Source organism: Osmerus mordax, chromosome 16, assembly GCF_038355195.1.
Source record: "Osmerus mordax isolate fOsmMor3 chromosome 16, fOsmMor3.pri, whole genome shotgun sequence".
Lineage (NCBI taxonomy): Eukaryota > Metazoa > Chordata > Actinopteri > Osmeriformes > Osmeridae > Osmerus > Osmerus mordax.
The window spans coordinates 12,088,130-12,109,418 of NC_090065.1; the positions used below are offsets into that span (position 1 = coordinate 12,088,130).

The 21,289-nt window shown below is 43.6% G+C and overlaps 2 protein-coding genes across 4 annotated transcripts; one reads left to right on the plus strand and one right to left on the minus strand.

Annotated features, from left to right (window-relative positions):
• Nucleotides 1-797: 797 nt before the first annotated feature.
• LOC136959415 (profilin-2-like) lies at nt 798-5,687 on the minus strand. 2 transcript variants are annotated; one of them, XM_067253742.1, is made up of 3 exons: nt 5,347-5,679; nt 4,063-4,252; nt 798-2,597 (listed from the first exon to the last, which is right to left on the minus strand). In XM_067253742.1, exons 1-3 carry the CDS (start codon nt 5,473-5,475, stop codon nt 2,500-2,502), a joined length of 417 nt encoding a protein of 138 aa, XP_067109843.1. In that variant the 5' UTR covers nt 5,476-5,679; the 3' UTR covers nt 798-2,499. The 2 variants fall into 2 exon arrangements, with proteins under 2 accessions (XP_067109843.1, XP_067109844.1); XM_067253743.1 differs by lacking the exon at nt 798-2,597 and adding an exon at nt 2,604-2,919 and having other exon boundaries at nt 5,347-5,687.
• Nucleotides 5,688-6,656: 969 nt separating this feature from the next.
• On the plus strand, nt 6,657-20,494 carry LOC136959384 (TSC22 domain family protein 2-like). 2 transcript variants are annotated; one of them, XM_067253705.1, is made up of 4 exons: nt 6,657-9,155; nt 14,500-14,574; nt 18,204-18,255; nt 18,548-20,494. In XM_067253705.1, the coding sequence occupies exons 1-4, from the start codon at nt 7,321-7,323 to the stop codon at nt 19,073-19,075; spliced, it is 2,490 nt and encodes an 829-aa protein (XP_067109806.1). In that variant the 5' UTR covers nt 6,657-7,320; the 3' UTR covers nt 19,076-20,494. The 2 variants fall into 2 exon arrangements, with proteins under 2 accessions (XP_067109806.1, XP_067109805.1); XM_067253704.1 differs by lacking the exon at nt 14,500-14,574.
• Nucleotides 20,495-21,289: the final 795 nt, after the last annotated feature.

Sequence of the window (21,289 nt, forward strand, 5' to 3'; positions counted from 1 at the left end):
ATCTTTTTCGAATTGACAAATACAGATTGAATAAGGAAGACCAATGAGACAGTGTCACAAATATAACAGCCTACCCATATCCGCCTGGTAGTCTGCTTCCCGAGTTCCATCTTGAGGTTTCAGGTCCATATCCAGATAAGCAAAAGATGTATTTCTTGGTCGAACATTGTTTCCAAGTATAAGCCTTCCAGATTGTAGGCCTACGTCCATTTTTACTTCACCTTGGATAGACGTTGTATTTTCCATCACAGGGGGTTTTACATCGACATGTCCCATTGAGTTTGAAACTCTTACAGTTGATTCGGTGCATTGACTTAACGAGTTCAGTGCACTTACGAGACAGCAGAACAGAATTCTACATTTCCATACGTCCTTACACGCCATTGAATAAAAAATCTACCTACTCAACAGTGTGCAGCAAAAGGCAACACGCCGGTTTTCTACTGACTACTTCTTGGGCGAGGACTAAAGATAATAATGAACAACCAATCAATCACGCACCCTTCCCATGCAGGTGTATTCAATTCCACGGACGCTACAGAATTTTAGGAGGGCAGTAATTGGAAACAGAAACTGCTCTACTACAGTAGGCTACCAGGTCAAGTGTTTCCTAAAACGATGACTATTTAGGTTCAGGTTCTTTCCTCAAAGGTGAACTTTTTTGTTGTGAAACAGAAGAGCAACTTCTGGGTACCAATATCACTGAAACAGAAGTTATACATGTTTACCACACCGATTAACGTAAATCGTATGATTTACGTTACTTAGATATGTGGTCTAAGTAAGGACAGACAGGGTTTAAAGGTTGGAATAACTTTTATTTGATCTGCCTGTAAACAAGGGGTGTATATATCAATTCATGGCATTTCCCCTACTTTAATCAAATGCATTGTATATGTTTCATATTAAATTCAAATGCAAAGAATTGAGATCACAAATTGCAAGAAGTTCTTTTTAATATGTACATAACCCACAAAACCTGGAGCAGGTTGGTGCCAAAATATCCTTTGGGAAAGTGCCATTAAGTTAGTATTTCGTGGGGCAGCAGTTACAAATCAGGAACAGATCAGATCTTTTATGGCACAGGATACAGTTTTCTCATAAGGTTTACACAAGACAACTTACAAATGTTCTTATTCCAACCAACACCATTTTTCATAAATGCAGTGTACAGTTTTAACTTTCTCTTTAATATACCGATGATGACAGTTGGATACTTTTTTTATATATATATATAAGTAGCGCACAAGGCAGTTAATTCCAAGAGCATTGCTTGGGTATATTTTTCCAGTAAAATGCATTCATTTCAAGAATACAATTTAGAGTTTAGGATGCCGTCTGTAATAGACGAATTTGAAGTAATCCAATTACTTATTTAGTGATCAGACATAGCAGAAAGTGTTTTACAGTCAACTGCATAATGGTCGAATAATTTACAGTCAACAAATGTCAACATTCATCCATCACAAGGGTTTGTAGCATTTCTGAGGATCCCTAAAACTTACATAACACTTGGTCCAATGAAAAAGACTTCCGACATGACAACATGGTTATGTAGGGAGGCTATACGGCCTTACTGCCAAATCTCAGCAGCATAAGTTAAGTAGCAGGTGGCAGACGGTAGATAAATGCCTGAGCTGTCAAAGATGGAATGTCCATGTAAACTCCAGGATAGTGAAGGACCATGGGAAGAATATCTATCTGAAAACCTCAACAACGCTGATCTGTCATTACACTCAAAACAATATCCCTACACCACAACGACTTAAGACCACATTCAAGTACAACAGCAAAAGCATTAATGAACATTGTTTTTTGGTGTGCTTGAGGGTCACAATGTCTGTGGTGGGACAAATGACTAGTTCAGAGGAAAGCTCTATTTAATTATGCTTATGCCCCATGAGAAATGGACACGGACTTGATGGCAGAATGGATACACTTTGGCTGGAACATAAACATGTGAGGGCGGCACAGAAACAAGAGTTCAATTCTGTAAACTAAAGCATATGCATGCAAATTTCAAATCCTGGCATGCTGAAGAGAAAAAGGAAGACTACATGACCCTGGGGTCTCGTTGTAATGCTCAAAAGGCATCGTTACTCAAGACCATCCCTATCATTTAATGATTAGTCTTGGTGTGCTTCCCATTTCTACCATCTGCCAGTTGGGTATTGGTTTATACAAGGCGAGTCCAAATGCATCATTCACTTCTGTTATTTATTATTCATTTATTGTTTGCACACTTTTTGTTGTTGTTGGTAAATACATATTTCAACCACTTTAGATGAACATGCTCCTACTGTAGTGTCAGAAAGTGAGAGTTGAGTAAAATGATATTTTATGTAAGTGTAGACAAGGGGATCAAAGCAGCGCGAAACAAAAGTACATACAAATTTGACTTTGGGAGTAACAGCACAGTATACTGGTTTGCTAACTAGTCCTGGACATAGTGTCAATACAATGGGGTGAATGAGAGTGAATGGAGGGGTGGAGGCTGCTTTAAAATCCGGACTTCCTCAGGTAATCAGTCATGGTAAAAGCTTTCTTGTTGAGAAGTCCGCCATGGACCCCTTCCTTTCCCATGACTATAACCAATGCTGGAGCACAAGGAAAAAAAAAGACAACAAAATTGAAGAGTTTTTTCACTCCCCGATTGGAAAGGAGAGCAAAGTTGACAGGCTCTTACCACCACCACCACCATCATTCTTCATTGCTATCAAAGTTTCCAAGACATTTTGACTGCTTGCAGGAGAAATCTTAACAGCAATATTTCTTTCTCTTCTTTTTGTCCCTCAATTTTAACTAAGCAAGCTTGGTGACACTAGAACCCTGAATCCCTCAAGTATTTTGCCATTGAGTATGCCTTCTTATTCAAGCCGCCTCCGTGGACCCCTTCTTTGCCCATTACAAGAACCAAGACTGAAAGATAAGAAATAGAAAAAGGGACAGTTTAGAGAAGCAAGAGGTTAAAGGGAAGAAATGTAAGTGAGGGAAAGATTACGAGTTAATGAGGTGTGGCTGAGATGTTCTTAACTGTCACATGATTGTCCATTGGGTGGATGTCAGTAGGTGAGCATGCTTGACCAGGTATAAACCAACTGAACTGTGGTTCTACATGCGCAGCAGACTGCTACCCTTGAATAATGGTGTCCAAAACTAAAAATTGTCATGTATACTAAACCTCCAAGAACAAATAATTTGTTTTTACAAACTAAATACTAGCCAATAAGCAATGACAAAAAGATGTCTGTCTTTTTCTGAAGAATTACCTACAATTTATGATAAGCATGAATGAGCAAGATACTCCTAGTCTACTCAGCCTCCTAGCAAAGAACAGTTCACCCCTGCCTCTTATGATCTAGACAGATGAACATAATTTAGTTATCTTGTAACAGTTTAAGTGCAATTAAGGTCAAGCGTACTACTTTAATTATGCCACAACAGACTTGTATGACACTGACCATCACCAAACCCCAAATAAAGCAGTTTAGAAAAAGCAGGAAGAAAAGTAAAGATCTAGTGTGATCATTGTCAGGTGGCTGTCAGGTGGCTGAGCGGTGAGGGAATCGGGCTAGTAATCCGAAGGTTGCCAGTTCGATTCCCGGTCAAGCCAACTGACGTTGTGTCCTTGGGCAAGGCACTTCACCCTACTTGCCTCAGGGGAATGTCCCTGTACTTACTGTAAGTCGCTCTGGATAAGAGCGTCTGCTAAATGACTAAATGTAAATTGAGTGTGGCTGAGGACCACAAAGGCAAACAGGCTTAGTTGGCCTTTTAGGCCAGGCATTTCCCATTTAATCTCTGCATGCTACCACTTACTGCAGTGCCTGTATTAGAATAGAAAGTTCATAATTGGCACATGCAGAACACTCATGTTCATCAAAACACTTAAATACTAACAGTAAATAGTTTAAGAACACCAGCTACAACCATAAACTCTGCTATTTGCGATGCAAACCGGCATGCTTGAGACTAGTTTGGATGAGGCGAAGCAAGTTATATTCTCAAATATGTGTGGTAATATACATTGATCTTCATGATTAAAACATGAGCACCCCTTACCTTTTCCAGCCTTTCCTACAGAAATGTTGTATGTTGGCCCTCCTGTGCTCTTTGTCCTGATGTCCATCGTCCAGTCATTGTCAGTCTGCATGCTGTCTCTGATGACCGAGCACTTTGACCCCCCCAAGGACATACCGTTGGTGAAGAAGCTCTGCCTGTCCTTCCCCACAATTACATCAATTTCTTGTGGCTGAAAGCACAAACAGGAAAGGATGACAATACATTTCCAAAAGTTCCTGAAGACAACTAGGACATATCTGTGAGGCACCATGAAGGTTGTAAACCGTTGGCCACTAAGGCCAACGGTTTACAACTTCAGCTTGCGAGTTAACATTTATTTCTCCAGCAGCAGGCGTTGTGTTGTTAGAAGTTAGTTATGCCTAAAACCCATATTGTATCTCCCAATTTCTTAGCTACTGTTTGCTAGCTATGAGGTAGGCAACGTCGAAGACAGGAAGCCGCCATCTTCGGAAGGAACCTGCCAAACTGACTTGTGTTAGCGCCTACGGTTTCAGTGCCTACAAGTTATTAAATAATTGGATAATTCTGTTCAAAATAGTTAGCTAGGGCCAAACTGCTATCTGGCTACATAGCCTACCACTTATTAGCTTGCCATGTCTGTCTGAAATAAGGTCGGAGGCATCAAGTTATTCGTTTCCAATGAGCTAAAGCTTGTAAAAATAACTAGACGTAAGCTTAAGTGGAGATACAGGCTAGCGATACCCCACGTACTGAGCTCAGTGGTAATAGGTTAGCTAGTAAACTCGGGCAACGTTAGAGCTAGTTAGCTTAGCATGTAGCGGAAGACAAGGCCGGGGATCATTGCTGGCCTTTTGCTGGATAGCCAGCTATGCTAACTACAGTAGACTAACTGATAAATGAGCAAGGAGCACAATGAATGACTCAAACCAGCGCATGCAAATCTCAAGAAGTAGCTCCATACAACAGTCCATCATTGGCACTCGAGACAACACACGCGACAGCATGTGTTCCATCTATGAGTTTTATCTAAGATGCCACGAATGAACATTTGAATGCACAATGAGGTGATCGGACGCCACGTTAGGCTAGCTAATCAGCTAGCATCACTTGTGGAGCTATGTTCTCACTCAGACTTAGGTTGCCCTACCACGTCTGGAAAGGCTAGCGCTAGCTAGCTTGGTTAGCATGCTTGTAATGATTGGATTTAGCTATCGTTAGCTAGTTAGCTGTCCCGTTCAGCCAAATTCGTGTTTCTTACTAATAGTTGGTCCACACAAAACTTCAACTCAAATCAACTCTTACCGTTATATTGAGAAACGAACCACCGGCATGTGCTGCCCAAACGTATTTGGCGTCCGTATAACCAACAATGGCGCAATCCTGACAGCTGCCATCGGCCATCAGGTTATCCACGTAGCTTTGCCAAGACATATTTGAGTACTTGATCAACAACTAACCTCCCTATAAGCTGTGAAATATACGGTCTATGATTATCCAGGAACAGATAGTTAAATTGCAAACCAGTCAATTATTTGACACCAATTATACCCACAATTCGACGTTCACAAACGTCTAGTCTCGGGCAATAAAGAAAGTCAATGCATACAAGAAGGCAGCGCCTGGGTGTAGTCCCTATCAGATCACTCCGCACAATGGACTCTAGCGTTTTGTTGCAAAAGAGGGCGGAGGAATAAAAAGGGGTGTTCCGCGCAGTGGTCTGTGTTTGCATGGGAATGATTATTTGTGTAGATTGACGATTTTGACATGCTCACTTCAAATAATCATAAATATGCAACATATCTATCAGCTGTATATATAAGAGAAATATCATTAATCTGAATTTATTGCCAATGATACACATCTGCTCAACTATGCTTTTTATATAGTCTCACATGTTCTTTGTGAAATGTTATAGTTAGCCTATTTTAACATTGTTTTTTAAAAGGGGGTTGGGGGGCTTTATGGCTGCAGCTTGGAGGTTGGACCAATAACTATGTTCTTTTCGCAGATCTCCAAATCTCTCGCTTTTTGAGATAGCCAACTCATCCACAAATTCAGCATAGGCTTGAAAATACCGCGTACGCAGTTTTTGTCTCTAACAGGTTTACTCAGTATCAGTGCTTAACAGATTGTGTTTTCTAAACTCATTCATGCTTTTGTAATTTAGTTTTACTTTTGAAATGTAGGCTACTTTTACGTCCCCAAATATGCCATGCAGTCTATTATTTTTAAAGTCTGTTTGGAATTGAATGGGCCTGTTTTGAAAAGTAAAATGATCACAAATTCATAGATTTTCTGATATTTGAGTGTGTGTATGTGTGTAAGAGGGATTGTTGCTGGATTGGACCACATTGAGGTGTAACTTACCTTTGAACAGTGCAGAATGAATTTTGTGAAACAGAAAATAATAAAAACAAATATATTTAGCAAGTGTACCTTTGAGTGCAAAACGTTCATACATTGTGTGTGCGTGTGCGTGTGTGTTGGGGGGAGAAAAGGGTGGGGGCATAAAGAAAGAGATATTCTCAAATGTCTTTACGTACAAATTGTTGCGTAAGATTCCCACGATGCAGTGCGGTTACATTCATACATAGCCATCTTGTCAAGATTAAGGGAGGTAGGACGGAGCTGTTTCAAATTTCAGTTTCCCCGAAGTGTAAAATTGAAACGACTCTCTTTTTGAATTTTGTCATACTCGTATTTTGAAAACGTACTACATTTCGGAAATTACAAGTACAAGTAGAGTGTAAAGAGGATACTTGTTTTGCGGGATGTCTTACATACTTGTCCTAACGTAGGGGGGAGTGTTGAAGCTAGAGCTAACCTAGCTAGCTAGCTAGCTAGCTGGTTTGGCTAGCCAGCTTTGAGTGAAGCCTGAGGGGTACGGGCCCGCCTCCGCCTCAAGTAGCGCCTGCAGCTGGGGAGCTGTGTCTTGCAGCGGTGGGTTGAGAACTATAGAACCGGTATATTAAATGGACAGGCCAGTTCGGATTTATCATTAAGTTGGATCTATTAACTAAAAGTTGTTGGCATCAGCCACATTGCTGAACTTCCGAGGATCAAGCTTCGTTTTGGACTCGTAAAATGCAACAGGAGACAAGAGGAAGACGGGTGACGCAAACTCATCTTGATTGTAGTTAGTGATCGTGCTAGCTATACATTTTAGGATATATGTATATCTTCTGTTTTAGACCTCTAGGTATTTAACAGCTGATATCATCTCCCTTGCTTAAATCGGGAGTATTCAGACCAGTGTTGTATACAAAGGTTCTCAAAATGTCCAAAATGCCAGCCAAAAAGAAGAGCTGCTTTCAGATCACAAGTGTAACACAGGCTCAGGTGGCAGCCAGCAGTGTTGCGGACGACACTGAGAGTCTGGATGACCCAGACGAATCCCGGACCGAAGACGTCTCGTCAGAACTTTTCGAAGTGTCCAGGGTCGAGTATGAGACGGTATGCGACAGAATTTCGTCAGAGGAAACCCAAAACAATATTGGAGGGGTAGAAACAACAGGCATTGTGGCACCATCGTATACACCTCAAGTTGGACAGTTATCTGCTATGCCTGGACCTACAAACGAGGGTTTTCGGAAAGCAGGAGTGATAGGCTCAACTCACACAAGCCAGCAAGCCATGGTAACAAGTTCTGTTACAAGTCCTCCTCTTATCACACTGCCTGGGGTTGTGCAACAACAGCCTATCCCACCAGCAAGTGGGGGAACTACCAATATGTCAGTATGCACATCCCAGCCAGTGGTGAGTAGTTCAACACCTTCTACTACAAACTCTACAGCAAGTTGCAGTTCACGCTTCAGGGTTATCAAACTTGATCATGGTACTGGAGAGCCCTTCAAAAGGGGCAGGTGGACTTGTATGGAGTTCTTCGAGAAAGACTCAGAAGCCTCTGTTGTCAACAGATCAGTAGATAGTATCAGACATGCCAACATCCCAGACCCCGGCACAGACAGGGACAGTGGGCTGGGTGTGACAGGTGGTTCGATGGTTGCCCCAGCGACACACTCGGGCCTAGGCTCCATGACCGATGCTTCTGTGTCTGCCTCTCACACACACTCAGCAGAGACACTGCAGCAACAGCAACTCCACCATCACAACTACAGTGTTGCGCAACAGGCTGGCAGGGGAGCGGCCACACAGAGCACTTTCTCCAACAACAAGTCGATGACTGGACCAGCCATGCAACCATCGGTTGTACATGTTACAAGCGCTGCCTCCCAGGATTTGGTTCCAATTGGGCACAGCAGCCAGTCTCCTAGTGTTCCCTCTGCAGCCCAGACTCAGACACTAGTCTACCCACCCCAGCAGCAGCCCATGCTACAGCAGATTCCCCTGGGACACCACCTGTCCAACCAGTCCTCAGGTCTTCCTCAGAACCAGGCAGACTATTACCAACAACACCAGGCTGCAACCATGCACCCAGTGGCCTTGGCTGGTCAGAACCTACCTATAGCAAGCCACTCTGTGGGACAGTCTCTGGGCCAGGGCCCCTCGCCGGTCGTGACTCCTTCGGTTGGCGGGGCTTCCATGCTGGGGCAGGGAGGAGAGATGCTGATTGCAGGAGGGAGCTCTTTACCTGTCAGTCAGCCAACTTCAACCCTGTTGCAGCACTCAGTATTGGGAGGTGCTGGCAGCTCCTTACTGGGTGTGGTGCCTACCTTGCAGCAGCAGGCAGTGGGTCCTTATGCCTCATCCGGGCAGCCTCTCAACCTCTACCCAGCTCCCCCCGGCCCCCAGAATGTGCCTGCTGTTGCCGTGGGCACCAGTGTTCCCCCTGCCCTGCTCAGTGCCTCCAGCGCAGCCTCCACAACGCCAAACCCATCCTCCTCTGTCTTGCCTCCTGGTCAGCAGACTCAGATCCCCCCCAATGGTGCAGGAACTCTTGGGAACACAAGTGGGGCCCAGGGCCTCTCGTCTGTAGGAATTGGACAGGTGGAGGGAAGCAGGGGTAAGGTGGAGGGCCTGGCCAGCCAGCCTCCCAGCCTCTCTGGGAAAGACCTGATGAAACCTCTGATGCCTGAGAACCTGCAGCTGACCAGCCCATCTGTCAACAGCCTGTTTGGAATTACCATACCTGTGGACGGAGATGATGACAGGTAAATCACTGTGAGAGCAGGTTAATACATACAGTAAGCAAGAACGAGCTTGTAAGTTAACAACACTGAAGAACCTGCACAGGCACTGTGACAGTCTTGTCACATTCAGTGTTTTCACATGCTAAATAAATGGATAGTGATTAGTCATACGTTAGCCTCTACATGTATCTTGGGACCTTATGTGTGTATTCTGGAGATAGAACATGAAAGTGTGTTTTGTTACTGACACACAAGCAGTTTAGTGAGGTAAGTGTCGGTTCATCCTCTCTACTTGTCATAAGGAAGTCGCAATATCCAAACAATAGGTTTTTGGTGCTGTATGGCTAGCCAGACTCAGACTTTTTCCCTTTGCTGGCTTGAGCTATACACGGAGGGGAAATGACAGGATTGGAGGTGGGGAGAAGGGAGGGGTTAGAGTAGAAGCACACAGAAAGGAAGTATAATGTTTAGTGTTACTCATTAGGGCTTGAAAGAGTGCCGGAGCCAACTTCAGGAAAACACCCATGACCCCCTCAGCTTAAAAACACTCCCCAAAAAGGGTTTTGATTTTACACTTTCGGACAACCTCTTAAGCTGGTTGTGCATTAGATACAGGCATCTATTTACTGTGTCATTTAAATAAACTGGCAATGGGAGCTTACACTGCAAAAGATGGAGACTTCTGCAGCAGATGTGTTGTTACCTAGTGTTTTATAACAGGGATTTATAATATTTTATAGCTATATTATTATTTCCAGTTTTATTGACATTTTCAAAAGCCTTTGCTACACATATCCATTTACATTTAGTCATTTAGCAGACGCTATTATCCAGAGTGACTTACAGTAAGTACAGGGACATTCCTCCGAGGCAAGTAGGGTGAAGTGCCTTGCCCAAGGACACAACGTCATTTGGCATTTTGGCCATCTGAGAAGTTGTCTTTGGAAATTAGAAAAGGGCAGATGCTTTAAAAAAAATATTTGGCAGGTGATTGGATGAACCATCTCCATCACAGGCTAACTTCAACTATGTCTGTAGCTGCCTGCAGTTCCTCATAATACTCTAATCGATCCAAATGACTGTGTTTCAAGCACAAACTAATAAGTCAGATGGACTCTTGCGTGTTTGTGACCTCGCAAATCCAGTTGTCTCACAAAGTTACACACAAGGTTTTCCCAGTCCTATTAGATTGGCCCATGTCTGAAGAACGTCACAAGTCCATATCATTGAAGAATGAACTGCTAGTCAGATGATATTTGGATCCAGCCTTGGTGAATCAAAGTTACTAAAAGAAACGTACTTGACTCAAGGTAGTTTTATTATTGATTCTTTTAAAGATTGATTTGATCTCTGCTGATACACGGGTATGTAGCTAACTGGCATGCATACCATCACACAGATGCAGATACAAATTTTCACCTTATTCATTTCCTTTCTAAACTTAAGACTTTCAGTTCCGTAGCTGTGCACTCAAGGTTGGCAAGCGCAAGAGGAAACGGTAAAGCGCCTCAAATCTCTTTTTATGGTTTCTTTTTAGAGACTTTATAGAGCAGGCTGTATGCATGGTCAGTGGTGAAGGTGGTATTTCTGATGCCTAGTTTGACTGTGGTAGTTGTGATTCTGTACGTTGATGAATCCCACAGTTATACGTTGCCATTTAAAGGAGGTGATGCTGCTGATGAGCTTCTTGCAGCTTGATGATTCAAGTGACTGGGCCCTCTGTCGTTTGCTCACTGTCAAATGAGCTCTTCTCTTTAGCTTGTGAAAAGACCCTCCCAAGTTGACAGCAGCAGGGGTCTTGGCTGATAGGGCTGCGCTATCACACAGCGAACAGTGGTCTTTCCACAGTGGCCCTGTATGCCAGATAAGGATGTGGGAGAGGGGGCGTGTCCACCATAACAATTTTTGTCACATGGGTTCTTCCATGTGACATCACCTAGCCATGATACCCACCCACTCATGTGGTTCAAATTTTTCTATAATTAAAAGGATCAATACGACAACAAATTGTAGGATTACGTCTTATTCTCCCTTTCTGTCATGTGTCAACTTAGAATGAATCTGGGTCACTTCACAAAAAAAACTCCTACTCCTCCCAATGTCATTGAAATATATAGTCAACCCCACCCACAGTGCAGAGAGGTGCCAGGTATGTGAAGCTAAACCCCCCATCTGGGCACCTGGCCATCCATACCTGACAGCAGTGCATCTGTACATTCTGTGCTACCTCCTCTGCTGTGTCTAGTGGTAGAGTCCCTGACTGACAGGCAAGCAGAGAAAGATTTGTTGTTCACGGAAAGATAGAGGTGTTGAATGACATTGCTGTTGAACAATGAATGAGATATTCCTAGAGCTGGAGGAGGTGCTCTAGAGAGCGTGAAGCAAATATGGAAACTATGTATGACGTCCTTCTCTATCTCTTGTCAAGAAATACAGAAGCACAGTCTCTTGGTCCAATGACTGAAACTTATGTTTCCTTCCTCGGTAAGATAAGGAAAAGTGCAACCAGAGGTAAAACAAACAACCACATTCAGAAATGCCTTACTGGAATTGAGAGTTTTTACAAATCAATTAAAAAGTAATCACCTGCTGAAAGAAATCTGTAATTGAATCCCAACGTGCAACTTAAAATAAGTCCTCCAGAGCCAGAAAAGTAGGGGGGATGTGCAGCAGGGACAGCCATAGGAGAGAGACAGTGAGTGGGTGGACAAGAGGAGGAGGGGTAAGCGTTCGTTTAGAGAGATTTGGCTCAATCTTCTTGTGCAGGGGGTGGAGCACAGAGTTTTCTTGTCGCTACAGAGTAGCGACAAGAAAGTAGACAGCGTAGAGGGAGAAGCTATACTTCCAGTTTTTGTCACTGCTCCTGTCAGGCTTCAGTGAACCACAAATTTTCACAGGTGTTAGTAATAAAATTGGTTGAAATTGAGTTGGAGTAAAAACAGAGCTCATAAGCATTTCTTTTTTGCATGATAAAATACTCAAGCCAGTCGGGCAGCACTTGTTCTATAACCATAATCAATAAGATTAGTTTGTCCCTGTGTGTAGTATTTCCTTGTTTTTGTTGATATATTTTTTCCCCTCACATAATGTCCACAGAATGTCCTTACTGTTCAGGCTTGCGTCAACGTATGGTATTGCGGTGAAAGTTGTAGGGGTTGCAGGCATAGCCATAGCTCCATGCAAAGTGGGCCCATTGGAAAAGGATATGTAATTTGTGTGTGTCACTTTGCCTCTGACCTCTGGGAGGGTGTCCTGCTGTTTCCTGTTTTTCTGAGAAGAACGGAGGAGGATGTAGGGTGATCATTGTCTCACCCTCTGTCTCACTGCACAGTCCCTTTGCCCTCACTACCATCTACAGCTGCTTTGAAATGTAAGCAACTTGTGGTGCATGTTTAAGCCGTGGTCGTACGGTAAATACCTTCTTTCTTTGTTTCTTTCTTCAGAAAGCACTATTGTTCTACTACCAAGACCGACTCCCAGTCGCTCTGTCTATAAGCACTTCCTCAGTCAGCACCTCTGCCACAGGTACACAGAGGCCCTCTTGTATCTACAGAACAGCATGTCCTCAGCTCTGCTTATAATAGGCTGTTTCAACAGCATCTCCTGACTTAGGCTTATGTCATACTGGCTTCAGCCCAGGTTGGCCTACACACCTATTCCATCTAGCTATGTGTGGTATTTAGGTGGCTGGCTTGGTTCAGTTGAACCGGGACTTTCAGCACACAATGCCACTCTTCCCTGGGAACCCAGGTTCCTTCCGGTCTCTTTGCTTCTGTCTTGGTTTGCCCTCTGCCACCTGGTTGAGTAGGGGCCTACAAGGGTTACATTTCCAAAGAGATGCCATGTTTGAATTATTACAGTGGGAGTGGGGCACTCTCCTCGTCCCTCTCTCCTCTTACTCCAACCTTTGCCTTTGGGAACTACCCCCCAGACCCCCTAGGGTGCTGGAATCTAAATAGTCCTGACCTACTTCTGCTGTGGGACTGACAGTTGGGCCTGAGGACTGAAGGGTACATGAACACCAGTCTCTCGCGCTCTCTCTCCCCACCCACCCTCTCTCTCCAATTATCTTTCTCTCTCTACCCCTTTTCTCTCTCTCTCTTCCCATCTCTCTTACCTTTATTTCTTAATACTCACCATACCAAATGTCTAAGGTCTTGCTAATCTCATGCTCAGACAATTTTTCTGTGTACTGGTATTACCAATACAAGAAGTGAAGGAAGTCAGTATATTAGCAAAGTAAGGCAACAAATAAGTGAAATCACTGAGAAATAATGCCTCAAAAGATTACTTCTGTGTGCCGTTGGGTCAAATATTTGCTTTGAGGAGGTATTGGCTTGTGAAAACATTGATCACGTTGGATCTGAGTTTGCTTGTGAGAGAGGGAGAATGGTAGAAGAAGTTAAGATAAACGTTACAAAGAGGCTCTTTCAGAGCAGAATGTTTACTACTTGAAAATGGAGGAGGATGACTTTTACAGTCATGACCTCATGAAGATCCGAAGATCATCTGAGCTCTCTCGTTTGTCTGAGTGTGTTTTTGTTGAAGCCTGTGTACAAATCTGTGTTTATCACATTACCAATGTGTGGTAGTTGGTAAGTAAGTTTGTTTTCAACCCCCCCACCCCCCACAAACCCAAGGGAAAAGTTAAAGTGTTTGGTCCTGAGGTAATGTGACAAGGGGAGTATTAAGCCAGAGGTTTCTAGGAAAAGAGCTCTGTCTTAAGAGTTGAGATATTCACACACATGCAGTTGATAAACTTGTTCTTCCCCAGTGTAGGGATGTGTGTGTGTGTGTGTGTGCCTACGCCTGTATGTGTGTTTGAGTTTTTCTGAAGTGAACGAGGGGCGGGGGGGCATTTTACTTCCACACACACACATCCCTTGCTATAGAACACTGTGTACTTCGTGGACTCAAAGGCCCCATAGTTAGGGGCATAGGAGGTAATGTTAACCATCTGAGCCAGACCACTCCCACTCCCCACCTCCTACTAACACAGCAGTCACCAAAAGACAACTTATCTTATAGTCTGTAGACCTCAACGTAAGATGTTGGAACTTTTGAGATTCTGGCATGAGACTGTACTGGGATTCTCCTTATGGGTGATTAGTGGTTACTGAGAAACGGGAATAAAAGAAACTTATGAGTTTTTGTGGACTGTGTACACTACCAATTTAGTTTCTACCTGGAACTTGTGATATCCCAAGTGCAATCTCAGCACCCATCGTTGAACACTCTTCCGTTGCTCAACATGAGCCAGGCCTGCTTTCTCCTCTTTTCTATCCTCCCTACCGATTTATCTCCCTCTCTGTCTCTCTCTCTCTCCCCCCTTCCCTGTTTTTCCTTTTCTTTTTGGTTGGCACAGGAACCCCTCCATGGCTTTCTACCAGGCCTTCCAGTCTGGCCACAGGCTGCAAGACTCTAAGGTCCACATTGATAGGTACTGTACTGGCTCGAACAGACCTGCCTGTGTGCATGAGTGTGTGTGTGTGTGTGAGGGCAGCCGCATGATATTTGCGTGTGTGTTTGCAGTGAAGTTCTCAGTGGCAAACTATGTACGTGTTCATGGATGGGAACCAAACATAGAGGACCTCCATAGCCGGAATGAGGGTACATTCAGAAGGCAGAACATTCTTTAGATACAAATTGAAAAACCTATGAAAAGGGTTGGCATGTAAACTATATCTGGATGGGCAGAACAGCAGATGGGGAGACAAAATACAATCAGAAACGTTCAGAGGACACACCAGCAGCACGGCTCAGAAACTGCACACACAGGCAGTCATGTCACACCCGGTTGCCTCCCCTTCACTCTCCCAGCCCCACGGTGAGGCTCGGACTGCAGACCACTGACTAAAATATTGACTGACTTGTTAGTGCCTCCCAACAGAGAAACTAATGGAGGTGTGTGTATGTGGGGGGGGGGACTTGTCAGCATCTTGGAAGTGTGCTTTTTTGGCTTTTAGTTTTCTCCCCTCCCCTCACGCCTGTAGTTTGGGACTAGAGTAACTTTGGAGGGCCTCAGACTGAATACTTGGGATCCTTTCCTGTTCCTGAGGTGTATTGCTGGCACACAGACTCCTATTATTAGCACACAGATGGAATTACAGCACACAGATGGAATTAGTAGTGGCCCTGGGTCCTTAACAGATTGTGTCATGTCAGTTGCATTTGTCAGCATTACTTGGCTGACGTATGGACTGTGAAGATCAGACTGCTGTTTTCTGACATTGTGTGCCGATTGGCTAATAATGACACCTGTTGTAATATGACAGCAGCTATGCTCACAAGCCTCAGGCATGATTACCTCACTACAAGAGCATGGTTTTAAAGCACCTTTGCATGAGAAATAGGCATTCAGTCAATTTGTCTTTAACTGCAGAGAAACATTTGCCTGTTGTCACGCAAAGCTCGTTTGCACCTGCTCCTTGAAGACATTGTACTGTGTCTTTAATGAGCAGGCACTCTGTAAAGTTCACTAAAAGGTGTTCATCTCACTTACACACTGTGAACATGCGTTGTCGCTGGCCTTGCTTTTGAGCTTTGAGCTTCTTTTTATTGTGTGCCAAAGGGGTGAAGAGAATGTCCTAACCTGGGTTGTCTGTGTCACTGAAATAGCCTCCAAGTTACACTATCAGGCAACAGTTGCCAGGGGCAAGGTATGACAACCCCCCTGCCCCCAATAAACCGAGACGTGTTTGATTCTCAGTCGTCTCTGGGACCCCTTCTCCCTCAACCATTCGTAGTTTAACATATGACCACTAAACCATCGACGGTGCCCTCCCTCACGCCTCTCTTGTTATTGCACAAGGTAAACTTTACAACTCTGAGTTTCCAAGATGGACCCGGATAAGAGCGCATACCATTCGCCGGTGTGTCGTTTGATCTCAGCCGAGCATTGAGCCCTGTGTGCTCCGAAACTAATACAGGCAGTTGTACATTGTTTGTACTATTTCCCCTAGGTATAGAGCCAGATTGGTGGCTTCACCACGTATTATGTGTGTTTGAAGTCAGGGGCTCGTCCATTGAAGGCCATTGCTTTAACAAGAGCCGTGGGGCTTCAGGCTGGTCATGTGGGTGCTTACTTGGTGGTGTGGTTCTCCAAACACCATCCACTGCCAAGCCTCATGTTCTGGTCTCTGTACAGTCATCATGACCAGTTGCTCTCGGATGAGAGTCTTTTCACAGGACTTCTGGGAAATGTAACGCTTCTTTTTTAGCTCCAGCTGTACCGTTCTTCATCACAGCCTATCTTTGAACATTGATTCTTAGCTGCTGCAGGGAGTGAGTCATGAACAGTGGCTACTTGCAAAGAGGCCCGTGTCTACCAGCTCGCTAAACTCATGATAGGGAATATTTCCACATCTGCATGAGGTCTGCTCAATGGGGAGGGGGCTGTGTGTGTGTGTGTGTATGCCCACGTACACACCTCCTAACCTAATGAAACACACATTGGGTTAGCCTAACCCGCTCTCCAAAGCACTTCCAAGAAAAGTGTTCGAATTGGTGATCCTGTCAGCCTTACAGGATGTGTGTGTCTTGGTTTGTCTTCATTTGTCAGCTGTTTTGTAAAGACACCTGGGGTCACATGGCTGGAGGAAGAGCTATGAGGACATTCCTCACCTGGTTGGGTAGCGTCCTGTTGATACTAATCGTCTGAACAATTGCTCCAGCAAGTTATTTTAATGGCAGAGGAGAAACACAACTTTTTGTGCTCTGTTATTATGTGTGTGTTTGAGAGAGGCAGAATAAAATACTTGGTGTGTACATGGATGCTAGATGGTGTGGTTTGTTAACAAAGTCCCTGTGGAAACATAATTTATTGAATAATGATGCATGACAGATTGCATCCATTGATAAAGAGTACCATGTGAAAAAGGGTTAGATTTCAGTCACCCGTGTCACGTCATATGGTATTTACTGATGTAAGAAGAACTGAGACAGCTACACATGCAATATAGGATCTAACCTGCCTAGCAGCCCTAAAAATACTTGTACTGTCTGTTACTTTTCAATTCGAGTTACTAGGCAAATTGCTGGCATATTAATTTTCCTTGGGTTGATGAATCATCCCGCTTTTAAAAGGCCACATTGACCCCTGTTCGCTATGCACCTTTACCATCAAATGTATGATAAGAGTATGATACCATCGTGCGCCAAGGCCATTGTAGGACCCTGTGCAACGCGATTGCTACACTGCAATAAAACAAATCCTCCCAAATCCAAGTTCATATTATTTCTCCTTGTCTCCACATCAAAAAGCTGGGGAGGTGTGGTTTTCTCCCCGCCTCCTAGTAAATCCGTTTTGACTTCTACAAATGTTTGTCTCACGTTTCATCTCGCTAAATGTAGTTCCAACGTGATCTACTTCAGTACCTCGGTGAGCCGTAGTGACCTTCTTTCTACAGCTGCCAGTGAAGGAGCACTGTTCGCCCAATCATGCGGTGCACAATTTCTTACAATTTACCGCCTTGTCCCATGTCCCCGTATGGTTGTTCGGGGTCACTGTATACTTACAGGGAACGTCGCAGGTAAACTTATATTATTTTCCGTTTGGCACTTCTTTAAATGGGTTTTGCTTGTTCTATGCATCATTTGTTTAAAACGTGCAGCGTGTGTTTTGTTGAAGTGAGAAACCAAGTCGTTTTTTTCCCTGCTCTTGGCAACTGACTACACAGCTTTGTTGGCATTATATGGGCATTTTTGTAGCCATGTCAAATTACATTATTTGTGAAAGCATGCACTTCTTCTGCACATCTACAACAAATGAATTATACTTCCCATACAGGGCTACTTGGAATGAAGTCGGTAGCCTATATAACGCGAACATGCCTAACCACATTCATCGGGCCCCAGTTGACCCAAACATAATCTCTGTATGTTAGGCTTATAACTAATGTGCTAAACTGTGAAAATGGTTAATATATCAACTTTTGGATATTGCAAAAGTGGTTTGTGTTTAATGCTTTATTTGACTGTCTGCAATCCCATTTTTTGAACAGGTTGGTGAATCAGTTTTCATTGTGTAGCCTAGTTGTCTGAATACATTATCGTTTCTTCCATTTTTAGTGCCTCTGGAGCCAGTGTTGTTGCCATTGATAATAAGATTGAACAGGCAATGGTAAGTCATTGATTTTTTTTTGAAGTGTATAATTTAAAATGTAATTATACTGATTTTGGACATACTAGAACACAACATGGTTGACTATCCATAACAGTAATTAACACTTTTCCCTTTCAAATAGACAAAGGTTTTTGTTCTCCCCTAATGTATATTATGATTGCAGTATCATATGCTGGTTGTAGGACATCAGGAATGGCTTCCCTAGTGTGGGGTCTAGATATTACTTGGATGTACCAAAAGGATACTTGTGAGCTCATAGTTTGTTCCCAATTTGGTTTTGCCTGCTCAGGACTTGGTAAAAAGCCATCTAATGTATGCAGTGCGTGAGGAGGTGGAGGTTCTGAAGGAGCAGATCAAGGAGCTGTTTGAGAGGAACTCTGTACTGGAGAGGGAGAATGCTGTGTTGAAATCATTGGCCAACAACGACCAGCTGTCACAGCTTTCCGTCCCAGCAGCCTCAAACTCTACGAGCGCTCCTCCCCAGCAAGGGGCCGGACAACTTAATGTCTCTGCCCCACTACAATCGCAGCCTCAAGTGCAACTCCAACCCCAGCAACACCAGGCCCAACCCCAGCAACACCAGGCCCAGCCCCAGCAACACCAGGCCCAACCCCAGCAACACCAGGCCCAGCCCCAGCAACACCAGGCCCAGCCCCAGCAACAACAGGCCCAGCCCCAGCAACACCAGGCCCAGCCCCAGCAACACCAGGCCCAACACCAGGCCCAGCCCCAGCAACACCAGGCCCAGCAACCCCGGGCCAATCTTGAAGCCAGCCAGCACCCTCAGCAAAAACAGCCTAGTGTCACCTCTGCTTGAAGCTCATCCTGTTCCTCTCTATTCATGAAAGGGACAGAATAATACGTAATTGAATCCTCAATTAGTTACAGTTTGAATGTGAAAGCCACCAGCTTGACTACAACCAAGAGCAGCGCTTCTGCGTGTCTGTTTGTGTATGTTAAGAGATTGTCAGTGTGTTTGTGAATACACGTATGAATGTGTGCTGTAGGCCTTCCCAGTGTTAATGCAATCATCCAGAGAGAGAGAGAGAGAGAGGTGGGATCTTACAAGTGGCACCTTGCTGGATCTTGGACTAGTTGAATGCTTGGTCAGAGCCTGTGGACTAGATGCTGACTCATGACTCGACCCCCCCCCTTGGGTGTGGAAGAGGGTACAGCTCACAGGAGGGACGAATGAATAAGTCAGAGATATTTTTTTAAGCGATATAATCCAGTGGGTGGACGGGTTTATTTTTAGCCTTGCTGTTTCATGTTGTAAAGTGGAAGAGTCTATTTTCAGAGCCGTCACCGCTGCCATTACTTAATCGTGAGTCCAATCCATGCATCAGAGGTCTACTGTTATGATTATTTATTACAGGGCTGCTATTTTCATAAAGGAACAATGTCATGATTTTTTTTTTTTTTTTTTTTTAATGATCACCCCTCCACACACGTTTTCCTCTGTGTTTCAAGTGATTGGCCACCTTGAAAATCCTGGGGTCTGTGAACATGAACTACCTTTCTATGTAGGCAATAAAGTCTGACATTAGTCTAACACTAACGGCAGTTATAGTTCGGCTTTGTGTTTTCACAAATGACAAGATCCAGTTTGAATGTACATCTTTTTGTATAGTGTTAAGTATCAAAAGCATAGCAAGTTTGTACAGGTAAACGCCAATTATTGTGACATGAAATTGTAACCTGAATCTATTGGAGGCTATTTTTATTTTGCTAGTTTCTTCTATCAATAGAAAGTATTGCCATACTATTCACCCCCTACCCCGTCATTATAGCCTTGTCTTCATGTGCATTTGTCTTTGGTTAAGGGGGGAAAAGCTGTGAAATCGTTCAACATACTTTGTAACCAAAGATGCAAAGCTGTGTAAATCGATTATTTTGTAATGCACATTGTTGGTTTTTTTCTTTCTCTACAACAAAATATTTTTGTTGCTGTTTAGCATGTTCTGCATGATCTGTAATCTTCAAACCACTTTCTTACCTCATTTTTATTCAGCACTCTTATTGTAAGATAGTAGTCTGTGAACAATGTCAGAGGGGGGAAATGGAAAAAACAGCTGGAGATTTTGAGAGAAAAAACTAGTGTCGCTGACACTAGCTACAGAAAATGAAGTGAGCCATGTATTTTTTTTTTTTTTTCATTTAAATGGTGTTTGAATTTCATATGCCAATAGTTTTGTTACATTGCTAAATTTAATGTATTTAAATAAATGCAATATTCAGATTACACCCATTGTAGTAATTTGTGCTTTGATACCTAGCAACCAGATACTGTCCATCATTTAGACACTATAAATGTTCAACTAATGTAATCCTTACATGTCATGTGACATATCTTGTAAGGAAGTGTGGGGGAATATCCCTTTAAACCCGCCTGGTAAAACACAGTTGATTCTGAGTAGGTCAGATGGTGGATTTAACCTGGAGCCATTTCTGCTTGACTAACGAGGGCTAGAAGAAGGTTGCATCCAGCTCGCAACCAGATCAAAACTATCCAGCAGCTGAACAGAGTGGGAATACTCTACACCAGCTAAAATGCCAAATCAGTGCCTTGACAACTAATGCTTGAGATGATGGAATGGAAGTTTATGGAAACGTGAGTAATTGTACCTGTTATATCAGTCTACAAAGGTTGCATATCTAGATTTGGTAAGATCTGTGAAGTACCCTTGAGAAGTTATAATAGATTTTCAATTGGAATGACCATTTGGAGCCACATGATGGCTCCCACATCCATCCAGAACACACCAACCGACTTTCCACTATCCTTAAACCGTAGAATACACATTCCTGTTTTTTCATTCAAATGGTTCTTACCACACAGATGCAGATTGTAGTCAGGGCAGTTTAGTGGGATGTAGCAGTCTCCATGGGATGGTTGCACAACCACATCTAAACAAATGTTTGCTATCTTCGGAGCCCTTGGTCCTTGGTCCTAGTGCCTTTAAATCCAGTTCTCATCTGTGACTGAAATAAGAATAGATTATCCCCCTAATGCCACTATTAAAATGGAACT

What these genes read in the sequence shown, in the direction of transcription:
- LOC136959415 (XM_067253742.1), bottom strand. Translation starts at nt 5,475, where the DNA reads ATGTCTTGGCAAAGCTACGTGGATAACCTGATGGCCGATGGCAGCTGT. An exon ending in GTTCGTTTCTCAATATAACG is followed by an intron (nt 4,253 to 5,346) that starts GTAAGAGTTGAT and finishes TTGTGCTTTCAG; the next exon opens with CCACAAGAAATTGATGTAAT. An exon ending in TGTAGGAAAGGCTGGAAAAG is followed by an intron (nt 2,598 to 4,062) that starts GTAAGGGGTGCT and finishes CTTGTGCTCCAG; the next exon opens with CATTGGTTATAGTCATGGGA.
- LOC136959384 (XM_067253705.1), top strand. Translation starts at nt 7,321, where the DNA reads ATGTCCAAAATGCCAGCCAAAAAGAAGAGCTGCTTTCAGATCACAAGT. An exon ending in GTGGACGGAGATGATGACAG is followed by an intron (nt 9,156 to 14,499) that starts GTAAATCACTGT and finishes TGGTTGGCACAG; the next exon opens with GAACCCCTCCATGGCTTTCT. An exon ending in ATAAGATTGAACAGGCAATG is followed by an intron (nt 18,256 to 18,547) that starts GTAAGTCATTGA and finishes TTGCCTGCTCAG; the next exon opens with GACTTGGTAAAAAGCCATCT.